Genomic DNA, 14,297 nt, shown 5'->3' on the forward strand with positions numbered 1-14,297 from the left:
GTTTTGTCCAGCCTTTGCCTTTAGCCCCTGATGCCTGCCAGCATTCAAGTGTGGTGGCAGCAGCACATATACAATGTATATCCCTGTGGGAATTTACTTTTGTTTGTATGTGGTGTTGGAAAATACTGCATTTGAAAGTGGACCTTGTTTTAACAGCCACCGTTTTGTTGTATATCACGTATGTAGCACAGATGATTGGTAGAGGAGGTGAGGCTACTGGGCTGGAACAGCAGGATGGTGGGTCTGTTGGAGACAGACCTTCAGGAGCAGAGTTGGGAGGTGGATATTCACTATTCCTGTCCAGTAGTAGCACACTCTGGGCATACCAGAGAAGTACAGACAGTCCCTATTTCTAGGGCCTTTGTTCCGAAAGCATGCCAGCTGTTGTGAGCTAAGGCAGCTCTTAGAATCTCTGATGCTTCTAGGAAAGTAGACATATACTGTGCTTCTGTACAGTCTTGGGCTCTAGCTTAAGCATCCCTGGCCTAAGAGCAGACTTACCAATATGCTGTAGCAGGACAGAACCTTATTTTGTTTGGAATCTGATTATAATTGTACAGGTCTTAGTAATGAAAACTCGAGATAGAAGGCAACTAAGTCCAGTAAGGCAGGCTGACTTTACCCAATGACTCTTTACCAGCCAATGGCAAAGCTAGAACGAGAATATGTATTTTACAGAGCTAGGAAATTGGCACCCTTTTTGTAATGGAGAGGAGGAAGTTTAACATTGCAGAAGAAGTTCTCTATAGCAGAGCCACCCAGTAAAAGAAAGATCTGATCTATGTATACTATTTTATACTTTCTAGTAGCTACATGAAGATAAAATCTAAAAAGAAGTGGGTATTAAAAAAGAGAGCAGAAGAAATCAATCCTGATAGTGTATTTTATGTAACCCATGTATGTAAAATATCATATTAATACCTACTCAGTGTAAAAAATTAGTAACATGTTTCGCATCATTTTTTTTCACTCTGTCTTTAAAATCCAGTATGTTTGCACTGCAGAATGTTTCTCTGGCACCAGTGGGTGCATGAAATGCTTTAGAATGGACTTGCTTTATCAGTTCCTTTAACCAAGAATTTTTTATAAACCACAGCAGATTACATATACTATTTTCTCCTCCTGGAGTATTTGCCCTTTCATTGGTGCAGAGTAAAGAGGATATTTTCAGCCATAGAAATTTTCTTAGATTCCTTTGTCATGGGATAATTTTTACTTAATTTTATCTAGCAGTATGCTTGGAAATATGCAAAACTGAATGCATCTCTAATTACCTGCCATTGCTGGTATCTGTTAACTTAGGAACTAATGAAGTTTGGCCCTGGGTTAGTTTCAAATGTATGCTAATATTTGCTTATAATTTCTTAAAGAATTATTCTCAGTTGTAAGTGCATGGATATTTTGCTGAATTGTTTCAAATGCCAAATGTGATTATGGCACCACTTTTAAAATTACATATAAATTAATAATTGTTTTTAACAACTAGTAAGTAAGAGAATTTTTTTAGTTTTAAATAGATTCTTTGCTCTCTAAGAGTTTTATGGGAATAAAATAAACCAGGTTGCTAATTCTGATTCATGATGATCAGAGCTCATGGGCTGCACCAGAGCATGTGTGTTTTTATCATTGTGCTGTCATGACCTGTAGACAAATGCCGTGGTCTTTGATTTTCAGTGTATTGATGGTTGCTCAACAGTGTCCTTACCACTTTCTGTTTTTCACTTGTGTCGCAGCAGAGGAGAAGAAAACAGCTGAAGCTGTTGCCTCCGATGACGAGGTTGTCATTGTGTATGAACTGACGCCCAGTCCTGAGCAAAGAGCCCTGGCAGCCGAGCTCCAGCTTCCTTCCACCTTCTTCTGCTACCAGAATAGGCCAGATTACGTTAGTGAAGACGAAGAAGATGGTAAATCCTTTGTGTTTTAAAAGCATTTTGCTCCTGTTAATCTCAGTAACTGGACTATGGCTTAATTTAAAAGCTTACTTTTAAGACTTCCCAAAGAGATCCTTACAGGTAAACATGCACCATAAGTGTACATGTAAATACCACTGGATGTGATGATCAGAAGAATGGCATGCATTACGCAAGCGTTATTTGGATAGTTGTCTTGTGGTAGGCAGGTGTTTTGAGGGACTTGAAAGTGATCATATTTTCCAGAAGTCCTGGAAGTTTAGGAGAGAAACAGAAGGCAGACAGGCTTCTGGTGATGGAGAACTTCGTGTGTTATGGTGGTTGTTATCAGTTGAGCAGTGGTGTAGGGGACCGGCCCTGTGGGGCCAGGCACGAGGGTGCGTGAGCAGAGCCCCTCGCAGAGGGACTGCTGGGCTTGGGTGGGCCGGACAGGGCTCTGTGTAGACAGGGAGGAGGAAGCTGGAAATGATCCTGGGTCGGTAGCTAGAAAGCTCTCAGAACTTGGCTAGACGTTCTTTTTTCTAATATTATCAATTGTATTTTAAGATGAAGATTTTGAAATGGCTGTCAAGAAACTAAATGGAAACCTCTATCTGGATGTTTCAGAAAAATGTAGGCCATTGGAAGAAAATCTAGCAGGTATGTTAGGTTTAAATGGCAACATACTATGTTCTAAACAGATCTGTTAAATGAAACCAGAAAGTTTGATCATTTCTGTCTTTATTGGTTTTGTTTAATGCATTCATGATAACTGAAAGTAAATATTTAAAATAAATATTGGGTGAACAGCATTTTGGCCTTTTTTGTGGTCCTGGTCTCCGTGAGAATGTGTAGGCCTTGTTACCTGAGTCTGTGGCATGTACTGAGGACCTCCCGGCTTTTTTAGTGAAGACATTACAACATGCTTTTCTAAACCAAATACTAAAATTAATATTTAATTTGAACATATTTTGTAAATTCTACATGCATACTTCTGAGTACCTAAACTACACATTAAACAGTTCAATACATTCTACTCATATTTCAGATCTTTAAACACCAACAGTTTATTAATATAGCTATTATTACAAGACAAATTCAGATGGAGGCCTTAGGTCATTTTTAAGCTCACTTTAAGAGCACCAGTCATTAACAATTTTGCATTGTAGTCACAAACACTGATACTGTTTTCTTATTTATGTTAAAACAAATATTTTGTTTAAAAATGAATGTGTATTAAAGTATTGTAACTGATAGAAGGCTTTATTCCAATTCATTTGTTAAAACTGATGACTCTTGAGCGTTAGACATCTCATTTTCTCTTTTGCTTGTGTTGTATGGATTTTTCAGATGAGAAAGAGTGTGTTATTGTTTGGGAAAAGAAGCCAACAGTTGAAGAGAAGGCAAAAGCAGATACATTAAAGCTTCCACCGACTTTTTTCTGTGGTGTCTGCAGTGATACTGAGGAGGACAACGGAAATGGGGAAGACTTTGAGGCTGAACTCCAGAAGGCGCAGGAGGCCCAAGTAAGACCTCCATTCTTGTTTCTGCTAGCTCGTTCTCATGCCGAGGTGGTAACAGGTTGTGGCTGGCAGGTAGAGGAGATGATCAGGTCAGCGGAACACCCCACATAGCTAGTGGATAACATTTCCCCAAATGGAGCTGCAGGTCCCAGTCAAAACCTGACCAGGATTCTTTTTTCTTTCTCTTCTTCTTCTTCTTTTGTCCCCTCCCTCCCTCCCTTTCTTCCTTCCTTTTTTCTGTCTTTCTTTCTTTCTTTCTTTCTTGAGATGGGGTCTTGCGGTATAGTTCAGGCTGGCCTTGAACTCCGTATGTAGCCCAGGCTGGCCTCAAACTCATGGTACTCCTCCTGCTTCAGCCTCCCAAGTGCTGAGTTTATAAGCACACGCCACCACATTCTACTAACCAGGATCGTTTTTAGGTACAAAGAATCTCTTTGTATGGAATGTTAATATTACATATTGCCACATATACCATCCCCACAGTTGAGAGTTTTTGTTTTAAATAGAAAATATTGTCAGATACTATTATGATCATAAATCTGTGAGTGACAATGATTTTTTTCAATGTTTAGAAAACCAACATTGCAAACCTGGGATAAATCTACCTTGGTCATGGTATATTATAATTTTCATAGGCATTTGGGATCAAATTCATGCATACATGCATTTTTGTCAGACTTGTAGATTTGTATTCATCAGGGATAGTGGCTTGTAGTTTTTTGCTATCATCTTTGCTTCCTATATAACAGTTAATTTTAGCATCGTAGTTGGATTGGGAAACATTTCCTGTGTTGCTATTTCCTGAGCAGTATTATTTCAAATTAGAGCCACTTCTCCGTAATGATTGGTAGCCAGTGAAACTATATTGGAGTTTTCCTAAGAATTTCAAAATACAATACCTAGAAGCACTATTCAGGGCACCATTTAAGTTGTATCCTTTGTGTGACTTTTAGTAATTTTTGTCTGTAGGAAAAAGCGAAGCACAAGGTGGCTACCGTGTAGTTCAGGCTGTGCATTAGGGGTTGGTGCACCTCATGATCTCAGTAAATAACTTACATACCCATGCTTGATACTAGCACGTAGCCACTCTTGTGTTTTTACCACTGTGTAAATCCAGACTGCCACGAGAGGGGCTGTGGGCTGTGGTGAATATGTGCGCCTAAATAGAGCGATGGAGGCAGCTGGGCACCTGGGCAGCTGTGCAGACCTGGTGAACTGCACTGAACAGCTGAGAATAAGGCACCTTCTGACATCCCCATGACTCTCCGTCTCTTCTCCTGGCTGCCCGCAATGCAGATGAACCTGTACATTTTTCATCCTTCTTTTAGTGCCTCATTATAGCCTTACCACATTTGCTCTGTATCAGTGATGGTGAGCCTTTTAGAGATGAGCACCCAGACTGCAACCCAAAACCCACTTCTTATATCGAAAAGTGCCAACACCCCAGTTAAAACTGAATCCTGAGGTTTTAGTTTAGAAAAAATAACTCATACCATTGACAACTTTTGTTTTGAAAGAAAAACAACACATGTGGCACAGGTTTGCCACCACTGCCCTGTGGTTTCAGTCCAGGCATGATAGACTGGCAAATGATAGAGCCAAGGGTGTGCATCATCTGGAAGTCTACACCCTTAGTGTCTTGAAGTAGGTTATGTCCTCCTTTTTGTCAGTCAGTACTCAACAGCTAGTGTCTTGTCACCTCTTGGTAGAAATCCCAGAGGGAGGATATAACCAGTTCAGCTGATGGTGCATGTTCAGCTGGGACCACACCGGCTGCACTAGATCCTGTCACCAAAGCCACCACTTCTTTACCTGTTTCCTCTGGAACTGTGGACAAGCCTGTGGATTTGTCTGCTAGGACAGAAGCTGACACAGCATCTGCACGTCAAGGTAGAAGTTGCTCTGTGTATTTTTTCATTCATTACATCAGACACAGATATAAGTTTGAGAAGATGGATCTGAAGATAAACTTCTAAAGGTACCTTGTAAAAACTCACTGAAAAGACGATGATGACAACTTTTGTGGCACTGGGATTGAACCTAGAGCCTCACATGAGCTAGGCAGGCCCTCTACCAGTGAGTGTCATCTCCACCCCCCCCCCCCCCCGCCTTTTTTTTGAGATAAGAAAAATTATGCTATGTAGTTGAGACCAGCCCTGAACTCACTGTGTACCCCAGGCTGACCTCAGATTTACAGTGATCCTCTTGCCTCAGGCTCCTGAGTGCAGGGCTTACCAGGCGTATGCCACCATGCCCAGACAAGCCCTTCTTATTTTTTGAGGCAGGGTCTCACTAAATTGCCCAGGCTGGGCTTAAATTTGCTATCTTTTGCCTTAGCTTTCTGGGTGCTGGGATTACAGAGTACTCTACCATGCTAGGCTTGAAAACAACAGACCTAAGATATGAGTGATGGTCAGGAGAATCATAGTGTCTGCCAGCAGGCAGCAGCTGGGGATTCCACAGTTAGGGTTATGGTTATCAGGGAAATGAAAGCAGTGTGATTCTAACCTATCTTGGCATAAAAGATGATAGTTTACTTACTTGGTAATTTTCTTTGTGACAGTGTTTTTATTAGAACTTTATGTGAATTAAGTTAATTATGTTACCACTCACACATACTCAGAATGTTTTAGTTACATGTGAAGTAGAAAATATTGCAATAGGGGTTTAAATGTCTCATAGGTAAAAGGTTGCTAAACTAAGTATTTAATTAGTGTAACTAAAATATTTAATACTGCTCTTTTCCTGACTTTCCATTTCCTTTTTTTTTTTTTTTTTATGTATAGAGGAAGTATCTCTGTAAATTGTTTTGCTTTATACATTGCATTGTGTCTGCATTACCTTTTTTAGGTTCAAAAGTCACAAGTGGTAAATTCTTTTTTTTTTCTTTTTTTTTTTTTTGTTTGCCTTTTTTTTTTTTTTTTTTTTTTTTTTTTAAGTTTTTTTCCGGTACTGGGAATCGAACTCACAACCTTGCGCTTGCCAGACAGGCGCTGTGCCGCTGAGCTAAATCCCCAGCCCCCTTTTTTTAATCTTTTTGAGACAGGGTCTCGCTGTGCAGTTCAGGCTAGCCTTGAACTCACTTTGTAGCCCAGGCTGGTCTCGAACTCACAACGATCCTCCTGCCTCAGCCTCCCGAGTGCTGGGATTACAGGCGTGCACCACCACGCCTGGCACAAGTGGTAAATTCATTGTTGCTTTAGTTTTACTTTGGTGGAAGAGGCAGGTAAGTTAAAACGTCTGCATTTTCAGAGGCAGCTAAGGCAGCTAAACCTGGATAAAATTCAAGCAAAAGGGCTGGGATATAGCTCAGTGGCACAGTTCCTGCCTGGCAGGCGTGTGCCTGCCCAGCATGAGGTCATGAGTTCAGTTCCTGCCCCCTGCAAAAAAAAAAAGTTCAGACAAGACTCCCAAACGTCTGATGACCAAGAATAATGAGACATTTGATTTTTATGAGCTTACTTATAATAGAGAAGATTGAAAGTTTTTAAATAGATATTTCATAAAATCCTGCTTTTTGATTGTTTAAGATGTAAAAGACTACACAGCAGAAGCTGTATCATTTTTTTGTTTGTTTTTGTTTTTGGTTTTGGTTTTTTGGTTTTTCTCTGGTACCGGGAACCGAACTCACGACCTTGCGCTTGCCAGGCAGGCACTTTTGCCGCTGAGCTAAATCCCCAGCCCCGAAGCTGTATCATTTATATCCAGCTTAGTGTAGCTAACTTTGCATCTCACTGACTTCTAGCAAAGGTGTGGTATTATGAAATTCATTAGAAGGAGTAATTGTAGCTAAACTCCCTCACCTAGTAATGTAGAAAGTGCACTGTTTTTTCTACATCCTGGGTAAAGCTTTGATATTCAGTATATGTTAAATGAAATAGTAAATTGTTTTTTCCTTTTGCCAGTAGAAAGCAAAACAGTTTCATTTGGATTTGGATGTGGTACAGGACTATCATTTGCAGACTTGGCTTCTAGTAATTCTGGGGATTTTGCTTTTGGTTCCAAAGGTAAGGTCAAGAGGAGAGATTTTAATGATCATGTTACAGAATCATACACAACAAATAACCAGTCTTTTGTTTCAGTGTTGTAACTAAATCAGGCAGCCTTCCTTCTGTCTTGGTTACTTTTCTCTCAAAATATCTGACGCCCAAAATTAAGGAAGGAAAGATTTATTTTGCTTACAGTTTGTGGAGGCTTCAGTCCGTATTTGGCAGATTACAAGGCAGAGTGGCACATGGCAGAGGGCTACGGCTCATGGCGGCAGAACACAGCAAAAGCACACACCAGCGAGGAATGGGGGCGGCAGAATACAGCAAAACCACACACCAGCGAGGAATGGGGGAGGAATGGCCTCAAGCACTCTCTTCCTCTCCCTTACATATGCAAACTGTCCACCCCAGGGTGGGTGCAGCTCTCACACCCTTAATCAAACTTCAAAAGACTGCCCCGGGACCGCATGAGGCTTTGGGGGGACATACAGACATAAACCATAACACCTTCCATATTTTCTTTTTGATACCAGAAATCGAACTCAGGACCTTGTGCTTGCTAGGCAGGTGCTGTACTGCTGAGCTACATCCCCAGCCCGTTCCTTGCATTTGTGTAGTGTTTAAATAATCAAAGCCTTTTTTATCAATAATATAACAGTAAGAATTTTTCTTTTAAATTAGTGTAATTGGGGGCTGGGGATTTAGCTCAGCGGCAAAAACGCCTGCCTGGCAAGTGCAAGGTCGTGAGTTCGGTTCCCGGTACCAGAGAAAAACAAACAAACAAACAAAAAACAACAACAACAAAAAAAATTAGTGTAATTAAGAAAAATGCAAAACTATCAGTTTTAGAATATATCTGACTTTAGTAACATTGTTCTTTTAACTATACATTTAGATTTTTTTTTAAAGATTTGGGTTTTAGAATTAGTATAATATTGGTGTGCTTTTTCATTTTACGGGTGGTGTTTGTTTTTAATCCATTTTGGTCACATATAGGTACAGTTATCTGCAAAAAAACACCAAATGAGAATTTGTGTACTGACCGCATTCCTTATGTAACCATCCCACAGTACCAGGAGGGAGCCTAGCCCCTGCCTTCTCCCTGCTGCCCTGTTACTTACCTTTTTCAGACAACTCACCTGCCTGTTTTTTTTTTTTAATACTTTGTTGTTAAGGTTTGACAGAAATTTGTGTGCTTTTCATCAAAGTAGCTTTTCTTTTTTTGTCTGTATTTTGTATTTTTATTTAACTTCAGATCAGTTCATTTTGTTATATGGTTAGACATATCTGAAACTATAAATCTATAGTTGGCTTTATTCCTATATATAGGAATTGAAGTTTTCACAGTATTATTTTCAACATTTTTAATATGTATTGTTTCACATTGTTGATCAGATGCATTGATAATCTAATCTGGGTAAACAGTTGATAAAAATAGGCTCCACTGTTTAAATATCCTAATTTATTTAACAGATAAAAATTTCCAGTGGGCGAATACTGGAGCAGCTGTGTTTGGAACACAGTCATGCCGTAAAGTTGTTGAAGATGAAGACGGTAGTGACGAAGAAGTAGTTCATAGTGAAGACATCCACTTTGAACCAATAGTGTCATTGCCAGAGGTAATGTCAAGGGATGAAAGTTTTACTCATAGCAGAGTTTCAGTTGAAGTTAAAATTTAGCCTTGCTTGTTATGTAGGGATACTGTTTCTTTCAGAATTTCTTGTTAGCAGTCCAGCTCGTGTGTGTGCTGTGACGGACGAAACCGAGGTCCATGTGCATGCTAGATAGGGGCTCCACCACTGAGCTACACTCCAGCCCTGCTTGGAAGGTTTTGTACTTGCTGATGCAGTTGTTGGGAAGAAATAAAAAAATTTTTCATATGTGAAAGTATCGTGTTTGTTTGTAATTCTGGAGACCAAAGTAAGTTCTCATACTTGGCAAAAGATTTTTCATTAGGAAGTAACCTTTCCTTTTTTTCTTCTTTTTTTTTTTTAAGAATGTTTTGTCACGAAAATTATTTTTGCCATTTTTCATTCTGTCACTGTTTAATATCTTTTTAAGAAGCAGCACTTTTTGAAACTACTTCTGCCCTAGAAAGGAAGGCATTTACTTTCCTAGAGAAGAATGAATGCTACATAGTAGCAAATCAGGTAAAGATAAAGTAGGTCTTACTGCCTCCACCAAGTCAGGTTTGTTCCCAGTCTTAGGATCTTACCATCAGTTTTCATACTAAAAAATCTGTTAATGTCATTCCAAAGGAAACATGTTAGAGAGCTGGGGATATAGCTCAGTAGCACAAGAGCCTGCCAGGCAAGTGTAAGGTCCTGAGTTTGATTCCCAGTATCAAAAAAAAAAAAGAAAATTTAGATATGGGGGATGTGCTACCATATTTATTACAAGCATCAGTTGTGAATAATCATCTCTTTATAGGTAGAAGTAAAATCTGGAGAAGAAGATGAAGAAATTTTGTTTAAAGAGCGAGCCAAACTTTATCGATGGGATCGAGATGTCAGTCAGTGGAAGGAGCGTGGTGTTGGAGATATTAAGATTCTCTGGCATACAATGAAGAATTATTACCGGATCCTGATGAGAAGAGACCAGGTCTTCAAAGTGTGTGCAAACCATGTTATTACTAAAACAATGGAGTTAAAACCCTTAAATGTGTCTAATAATGCTTTAGTTTGGACTGCCTCGGATTATGCAGGTGAGTTGCTACCTGTTGATGCTACTACTTTCCAGTCATTTGACTTTTCTAAAATCTGTAACAAATGTAACACACTGTATAAGTTATTTTAATATGAAGATCATTTTTTCTTTTACTAGATGGTGAAGCGAAAGTGGAACAGCTTGCAGTGAGGTTTAAAACAAAGGAAATGGCTGAGTGTTTTAAGAAGAAATTTGAAGAATGTCAGCAGAATTTATTGAAACTTCAGAAAGGACACGTGTCACTGGCAGCAGAGTTGTCAAAGGAGACCAACCCTGTGGTATTCTTCGATGTGTGTGCGGATGGGGAACCTCTAGGAAGGATAACCATGGAGTTATTTTCAAACATTGTTCCTCAAACTGCTGAGAACTTCAGAGCACTGTGCACTGGAGAGAAAGGCTTCGGCTTCAGGAACTCTATTTTTCACAGAGTAATTCCAGATTTTGTTTGTCAAGTAAGTATTAATGATCACAGAAGAAGTTCTAGAACAGTGTACCACACTAACTTCAGAAACTGGAAGGCCGGGCGTGGGGGCGCACACCTGTAATCCCAGCACTCAGGAGGCTGAGGCAGGAGGATCCTCGCGAGTTCAAGACCAGCCTGGGCTACAAAATGAGCTCAAGGCCAGCCTGAACTGCATAGTGAGACCCTGTCTCAAAAAAAAAGAAAGAAATTGGAGCATTTCTTCTTGACTCCACCCTGAAGTTGTCTTTAGATTTCTTTAGCTTTCTTGCTCAGTAGTTGGCAGTACCACTCAACTTCCTACTCCTGTCCTAAACTTTCATACCAGAAGGTCTACATTTCTAATACAGGTGTAACCTGGCAGAAACGGAAGGTGAAGGAGCATCCATTTTATTTGACTTACTTTTTGAGACAGGGTCTTGCTTTTTGAGATAGGCCTTGAACTCAGTGATCCTCCTGCCTCAGCCTCCCAAGTACTGGGATTATGGGGCATGCACCGCTATGCCTGCCCTTTTTATTTTCTGTCTTTTCTCAAAAGTATTTATTTTTCAGATTGCATTTTTTACTTCCAAATTGTATTCTTAAGGAAGCTCGGTATTTAGGACTTACCCTGTTATGACTTCTGTGTGTATTTTCATGTATTGTTCAGGACTGCTACTAACTAAAAAAAAACTTTTTTTTTTAAGGGAGGAGATATCACCAAACATGATGGGACAGGAGGAAAGTCCATTTATGGAGATAAATTTGAAGATGAAAACTTCAGTGTGAAGCATACTGGCCCTGGCTTATTATCTATGGCCAATCGAGGCCGGGATACGAATAATTCTCAGTTTTTTATAACACTGAAAAAGGCAGAACATTTGGACTTTAAACATGTAGTATTTGGGTTTGTTAAGGATGGCATGGATACTGTGAAAAAGATTGAATCATTTGGTTCTCCCAAAGGTTCTGTTAGTCAAAGAATTAGTATCACAGAATGTGGACAGTTATAGAATCACTGTTTTTCTTAGTAAATTTTATCTGTATAAGCAGTTGAATTGAAGCTTACCTGTTATAGACAATATGGTAATTGTGTTCAGCTTTGGAAAGTGGACGTTTCCAATGTATAAATGTAAAATTGCAGCTTATAGCTGTTGTCACTCTTTAATGTGTTATAATTGACCTTGCATGGTGTGAAATAAAAATTTAAACACTGATGTATTTCAGGTGTACTTGTGTTTATGTACTCCTGACATATCTATATTAAAGTGGAATAATACTAATCTTGTTAAAAGCAATATACCTTCGCAAACTATTGAAGGAATATGATATATGCAATTTAATTTTTAATTCCTTTTAAGATGTTTGGACTTCCTGCATGTATATACTTACGATTTGAATGAATATAGGGACCACAACTCAGATAATTTAATTTTAGACCTGAAGTACGCATATTGGTGATCTTAACCATTGATGTGTTTGCTTATACACAGGCTCATTTATGAATGAATAGAGCCAGAGAAGGTAGAGAGTTAACCAAAGTGCTCTTCTGTATAATCTTTACACCTCCTGTATAATTCAAATTAACTTTTAAGTGGAGTACCTTCTTTCTTAAAATGCAAAGCTTCCTGTACCCTTTGAAGATAGTTTTTAAAAACTGGTTGATTTTTTTTCTTTAGTTTTGTGGGAGTTTTTTCCTCTTCAACTTTTTTGTTATCTGTCTCTACTACCTCAGAAACTTCAGCTTGGTCCTGATGATAGAATTGAATTTTTCCTTGCAGTTATTGTGATAAAAGTATGGATATTTTTCAGAGGTCTATACCATGTTCTTTGGTTAAAGATTTGCTTTATATTAGATTGTTGCAGTACTTTTTTCTGGTGAATTTTGTAGCAGAAATAAAGTGACAATTGATAACCGCCATGACATTTAAAAGTTTGTTACTTGTGCATCTAGTTGTCTGTTCATTCTAGTAAGGAGGACGATTGAGGAGAAATTTAACTGCCACATAATTTTCTCAAGGTTGATACACATCAAAAGTGTATTTGGAAGTAGCTTCTGCCAAAAATTAGGCAAACTGATAAAGGTGATGTTTTTTATTGTGTGAAACTTCAAGGAATCTAGCTGAAACACACACTCTTGTATGTTCTGCTCATGAATATTGACTCCCTACGACCCTCTGTGTTCGTCCCAGTGAAGACACCTCTTTTTGTCTAGTGAGGAAAGGTGGTGAGGTTTAGGGTATCCTGTGTTGCTGACCTATTCAATGCCCAGTGCAATGAGGCAGGGACATTGCTACAAAGAAGCCTACCCTGCCACTTGTATCATTTGGACCTTAGAGAACTGTGGATCACATATATGCACAATTAATATTTAGAACTGACTTCTTCAGAAATAAGTGTAATTGATGTAAAAAGTATTGTAAGTTTTCAGCGGAGACCATTGATGCCATTACCATGAATTTAAACAAATGCAAATGCTTTTCAAGAGGCCTTTTGTAGATTTCATGCTGTCCTAATAAAGCATTAGTTACGAACTCAAAAGCTTTAAAAACTTTACCAAAAATTTAACAAAATCAAATGTAAACTGACTTTTCCAGTATTAGTATCCCAAACATGCTTAGAAGTGGCTCGAGGCATTTATGAAAATACCTTTGTGTCACATGTCAGGAAAGAACTTTGTGTTTTCTGTATGGTTTCTGTATGCTACTATAAACGCATGTTGATACGTACTTTTTTCAAACTGGCTGAATTTTATATTGTCTCATTAAAAGTGCTGAAATTCATTATACATTTTAAGTAATACTTTAAGGATAAAAGTATTGGTTTTAAGCTTTAGACAGTAATATGCTGAATTGGTCTAATACAGTTCAGGTTTTAAAAATAATCCAGTCAGCTGGGCGTGGTGGCCCACGCCTGTAATCTCCGCACTCTTGGGAGGCAGGAGCAGCGCTGTGAGTTCCAGGCCAGGCTGGGCTACATTGCATAGCAAGACCCTGTCTGAAAAAAAAAAAAGATCCATACACACCTGAGCATCACAATTCATAGCTGTTCCCTCAGTCTGTCTCGTTCTGAAGTTGATGACCAGTAGAGACCGAGTGCCTAGAGAGAGCTCTGCACTGGGAAGGCCGGTTGGTTTGCTTTTGAAGGAAGTTTGTGCTCGTGCGGGAAGGGAGGCGTCCCGCCTGGTCTGGTCTGGGTGGTCATCTCCGTAGGGCAGGGCCCCTGCGGTGAAGTCGGGTGTTCGGTGAGTGTAGACAAAGCCTAAGCCTGCTCAGTCAGGTTTACGAGAGATGTACTACCAGTGAGCTCTGAGTCGTCCGTCGTAAACTGAAAATACCCGCCACGCGAGGACCTTAGACCGGGCCGGTGCTAGGCGCCGCCTGTCGCTTTCCGGTGGCCCCGCCCACAGCCCAACGTACCCCGGAGGGGCGGCATTTAGTGCGTCATGACGTGCCCGTGCTGCGAGCCCCGCCCACAGCGCCGTTTGCCCTCTGGAGGGTGGGGCCGTTTTGCCTCGGCGCACATGCGCCGCGGAGTCCGCCTCAGCGTCTCGCCCCGCCCGGCGTCCCGGGAGCCGAGCCTTTGCGTCAGCGCGCTGCCCGGCCCCGGCGCCGGTTTGAACGCGGTTCCCTGGGAGACCGCCGAGCCGCGGCGAGCATGGAGCCGCGCGTCGTGAAGCCGCCGGGGCAGGATTTGCTAGTGGAGCGTCTGAAGAGCCGCTACGGGCTCGGGGGCGGCGGCGCCGGCGAGG

General features: G+C 40.3%; 2 protein-coding genes across 5 annotated transcripts in view; both read left to right on the plus strand.

Moving 5' to 3' along the window:
- Ranbp2 (RAN binding protein 2) overlaps nucleotides 1–12,479 on the plus strand; it is a 67,312-nt gene extending 54,833 nt beyond the window's left edge. For 2 of the 3 annotated variants that reach the window (XM_005400808.2, XM_005400811.2), the window contains 9 exons: nucleotides 1,734–1,904; nucleotides 2,457–2,549; nucleotides 3,240–3,415; nucleotides 5,122–5,302; nucleotides 7,318–7,419; nucleotides 8,875–9,020; nucleotides 9,832–10,105; nucleotides 10,225–10,559; nucleotides 11,254–12,479. In XM_005400808.2, coding sequence (XP_005400865.1) covers nucleotides 1,734–1,904; nucleotides 2,457–2,549; nucleotides 3,240–3,415; nucleotides 5,122–5,302; nucleotides 7,318–7,419; nucleotides 8,875–9,020; nucleotides 9,832–10,105; nucleotides 10,225–10,559; nucleotides 11,254–11,559 — 1,784 coding nt within the window. In that variant the 3' untranslated portion in view covers nucleotides 11,560–12,479. The remainder of the gene's footprint in view (nucleotides 1–1,733; nucleotides 1,905–2,456; nucleotides 2,550–3,239; nucleotides 3,416–5,121; nucleotides 5,303–7,317; nucleotides 7,420–8,874; nucleotides 9,021–9,831; nucleotides 10,106–10,224; nucleotides 10,560–11,253) is intronic. The other variant, XM_005400809.2, reaches the window with a different exon arrangement.
- A 1,541-nt stretch (nucleotides 12,480–14,020) lies between these two features.
- Nucleotides 14,021–14,297, plus strand: part of Ccdc138 (coiled-coil domain containing 138) — a gene marked incomplete in the record, with an annotated part of 55,821 nt that continues 55,544 nt past the window's right edge. The window contains 1 exon segment of one of the 2 annotated variants that reach the window (XM_013522755.1): nucleotides 14,021–14,296. In XM_013522755.1, coding sequence (XP_013378209.1) covers nucleotides 14,204–14,296 — 93 coding nt within the window. 2 annotated transcript variants of the gene reach the window in all.

The sequence above is a fragment of the Chinchilla lanigera genome, unplaced genomic scaffold (assembly GCF_000276665.1).
Source record: "Chinchilla lanigera isolate Chin_1 unplaced genomic scaffold, ChiLan1.0 scaffold00069, whole genome shotgun sequence".
NCBI classification, from domain to species: domain Eukaryota; kingdom Metazoa; phylum Chordata; class Mammalia; order Rodentia; family Chinchillidae; genus Chinchilla; species Chinchilla lanigera.